The 3022-nt window shown below is 53.9% G+C and overlaps 1 protein-coding gene across 1 annotated transcript; it reads right to left on the bottom strand.

Annotated features, from left to right (window-relative positions):
• Positions 1 to 552: 552 nt before the first annotated feature.
• Positions 553 to 1126, bottom strand: CIMIP3 (ciliary microtubule inner protein 3). The gene is made up of 2 exons (XM_086369699.1): positions 1052 to 1126; positions 553 to 882 (listed from the first exon to the last, which is right to left on the bottom strand). The coding sequence occupies exons 1-2, from the start codon at positions 1124 to 1126 to the stop codon at positions 553 to 555; spliced, it is 405 nt and encodes a 134-aa protein (XP_086225825.1).
• Positions 1127 to 3022: the final 1896 nt, after the last annotated feature.

The raw sequence follows: 3022 nt of genomic DNA, 5'->3' as shown, positions 1-3022 counted from the left end.
AAAACTACCAGTCAGAAGAGGCAGTTTTATGTAAAACTAGGAGCTAGAGAGGAGGCTCCCTGGAGATCAGGTTCACTCCCTGCAGGACGTCCCCCTTCCCCAGTGGCTGCTCCAACCCCAGATCACAGTCGATTGATGTAGCTCTTATTGGAGAGGTTGCCAAACTGGGACCACAGGCAGACTGTGGCCAGCATGAGCTTTGCTTGGGACTCAGGCTCTGCAGGGAAGTTGGGGTTACTCTTGGGGTGAGCTGATGAGAATCAGGTCCTTCCAAGTCTTCAGGCACCTCTGGCTATAACCCTGCTTACAGCACCCCTGTGGCCTCAGTTTACCCATCCACAGCCACCCATTCAGATGCCAGGGAAAGGAAGAAGAAACTTTAATGGCTGCTGAAAAGCGAGACCTCCCTTTGCCATTGTTGACAGTGGGCAGGGCATAGCTGTCCTAGCCCAGGCACTTTCTGCTCCTCCGGGAGGAAGCAGCCCTTCCCCTTGGGGACCCAGCATTGTGGGGGTGAGGGTGCAGGGTAGGGGGCTTCTGACTGGCACAGGCCTACGAGCGCCACAAGACCAGGTTGGCAGGAGGCACGTCGAAGCGCTTGCGGGTGTGGTCGGTGTCCCGGCGGTACAGGTAGCCGCAGGTGGGCTTCTGCAAGGTGTAGAAGGGGTTCAGGGAGTTGGAGTACTGGGAGGTGTAGAAATTGAACCTGAGCTTGTCCGGGTTCTGCCCTCTGGGGTCCACCACCACGGGCACGTAGGCTGCCGCCAGAGTCTGCTCACGGTCCTGCTTCCACGACAGGGACAGGGGACGGTGTGGAGCCTTCACCTTTTGGCCTGAGGGTGTCTTCGGCCCATGACTGGGTACTGAGGATTTCTGTGAGTCCTGGGAGGAGGAAAGAAGCGGAGAGCTGGGGACTTGGCGAGGGCCAAGGGCAGGAAGGAGGGGGCAGGGGCACTGCTGAGAGGCCCACAGAGCTACGCCTGGAGCCCAGCCCTGCTGGCCCTGGAGCTAGACGCTTGCAGGCAGGAGAAAGCCTTCAAGGTCCCCCCACCGGACCTGCTTCTACAGACTTGGTTTGCTTCTTGGAGACCTCGACCAGCTCAGAGGCTGGGAACCCGGGGTTCATCTCCAACCCCACGCCTGCCCCTTCCCCCTGCATCTGGTCTGTCCATCCATGTCCCCCACATCCTTCTCTCCCTGCCCCCTGCCAGGCCTCCATCCTCTCTCCTACAAGGTGACTCCAGCTTTCTACCGACTCTTCCTGTTTCTTTATCTCTTGCTTTCCCAGCCTGCCCTTCACACACTGAATTAGTCTCTCTATTGATTGGCCCCAAAGTCCATAACATCCTACGGAAAACCCTGAATGAACTTTTGGACCAACCCAATATATTAATGGCCAGAATGTATGGCTTGTCCTCAACGCACCTTTTGCTGCCCAGAAAATAAATGCCAAGTCCCTAGCCTGGAAGGACAGGGCTCCCCCAAACCCTGAGTTCCAGCCATCCCGTCTGCCTGTCACTTCCTGGTCACACCTGATCCTTCCAGGCATTCTCACCTTAGCTCAGGCTGTCCACCCCAGACTAGCCTGCCCTCCCTCCCACCCATCAGGGATACTCTTTCTTGTTCAGCTCTGAGCCCCTTAAGAGCAGCGCTCTCTCACCCTTACCCTTGACATAATAACCTCCAAAATCCTATTCCTTCTCTTACTCCAGACCAAGACATTGAGCGAACGCTCAATAACTATTGGTTCAACAGAACTGGATTCTAGTAAGGGGTCATTGGCCTTCCAACCAGCCAGCCCCGTTCTAATTTAGAACACTTCTCATTGTTACAGACTGTGTCTCCCACCCAACAATGTCTGCCCTTCATAACCACTCTTGGGTGATTGGGTATGGAGGTCCACCCTCCTGGGAGGCCCCTGTTGCAGCCTTTATCTCCTGGTACTGACATTTATGTGGTCCTCTGTTGCCACCCTCCTTGACCATCCTGTGGCTGAATCATCTTCCTCACCTTTGAACCCCCATACCATCTCCCAGATCCTGGGTGCCCTCTCACTAGGAATCTTCATAGCTGTGATGGAACAACCCAAAGGCTGAGATCCCTGAGTGTCAGGCAGCTCTGTTGCACTCCCCCAGGCTGCAATTCTCAAGAAGACCCATTTCCTGTCTGCAGAGACCCCAGGGAACTGGGAGGAAACCCCTAGCTGTAGAGCTATTGGAAGTTGAACCCCTGCCATCTGACAAAACCTCCACTACTCAAATCATAATGTATGTTCTGTTGTGTTTAATTTATAAATTATTTGCCCAACTCACACTTGCCCAGGGCTTTTCTCCAAGGCAGTCTCTGCTCCCATAAGTTCCCACCTAGCAATATATGACCCTCAGCCTTGCACTTCAAAATTCTCCCTTATCCTCCCACACCAGCAGCTCTCACGGCATCTCCTTCAGGAAGCCTCAGATGCTGTGGCCTCTGCATCCATCTCACCATCCTCCGTGCCATCAGGCCCTCCTTCTGGGAGGTGGTCCTTCGCTGGGCTGGGACTAGGGTGAGGCAAGGCTATGCATTTTCAGGAGGGGCTCATATTCAGACTCATGCAAAGGCATGGTGAGTGCTTCCTTTCAAATATTTTGCGCCCTAGGTCCTGTGCTTGCCTCATCTTAATCCCAAATAGTGGTCCTTCAGGGCTCTGGCTAATGTCCCAACAGCCTGTACATGCTCTCAGAGGTCAGCACCACATCCTATTCACCTGGAGAGAGGGGTGCACGAGCGGTCAGCAGCCTTCCCAGACCCGTCCAGGCTCAGCCTTGGGACACAGATGACAAACAGAGGGGCTCACACCGGAAATGAGGTATGAATAGTCATAATCCACGATCATTTTTCACCACCACCCATGAGCACAGTGCCAAACTCTTTCAGTGGATCTCCTCTGAGAATCCTCACAATAACCCTTTAAGGAAGGTATCATTATGAGTCCCATTTATAATTGAGAAAACAGAAGTCAGGAGGATATTCCCAAGTTTAA

Source organism: Bos grunniens, chromosome 23, assembly GCF_055505025.1.
Source record: "Bos grunniens cultivar Pamir isolate PY7600 chromosome 23, Bosgru_T2T1.0, whole genome shotgun sequence".
NCBI classification, from domain to species: Eukaryota; Metazoa; Chordata; class Mammalia; order Artiodactyla; family Bovidae; genus Bos; species Bos grunniens.
This window is presented reverse-complemented; position numbering and strand designations above follow the sequence as displayed.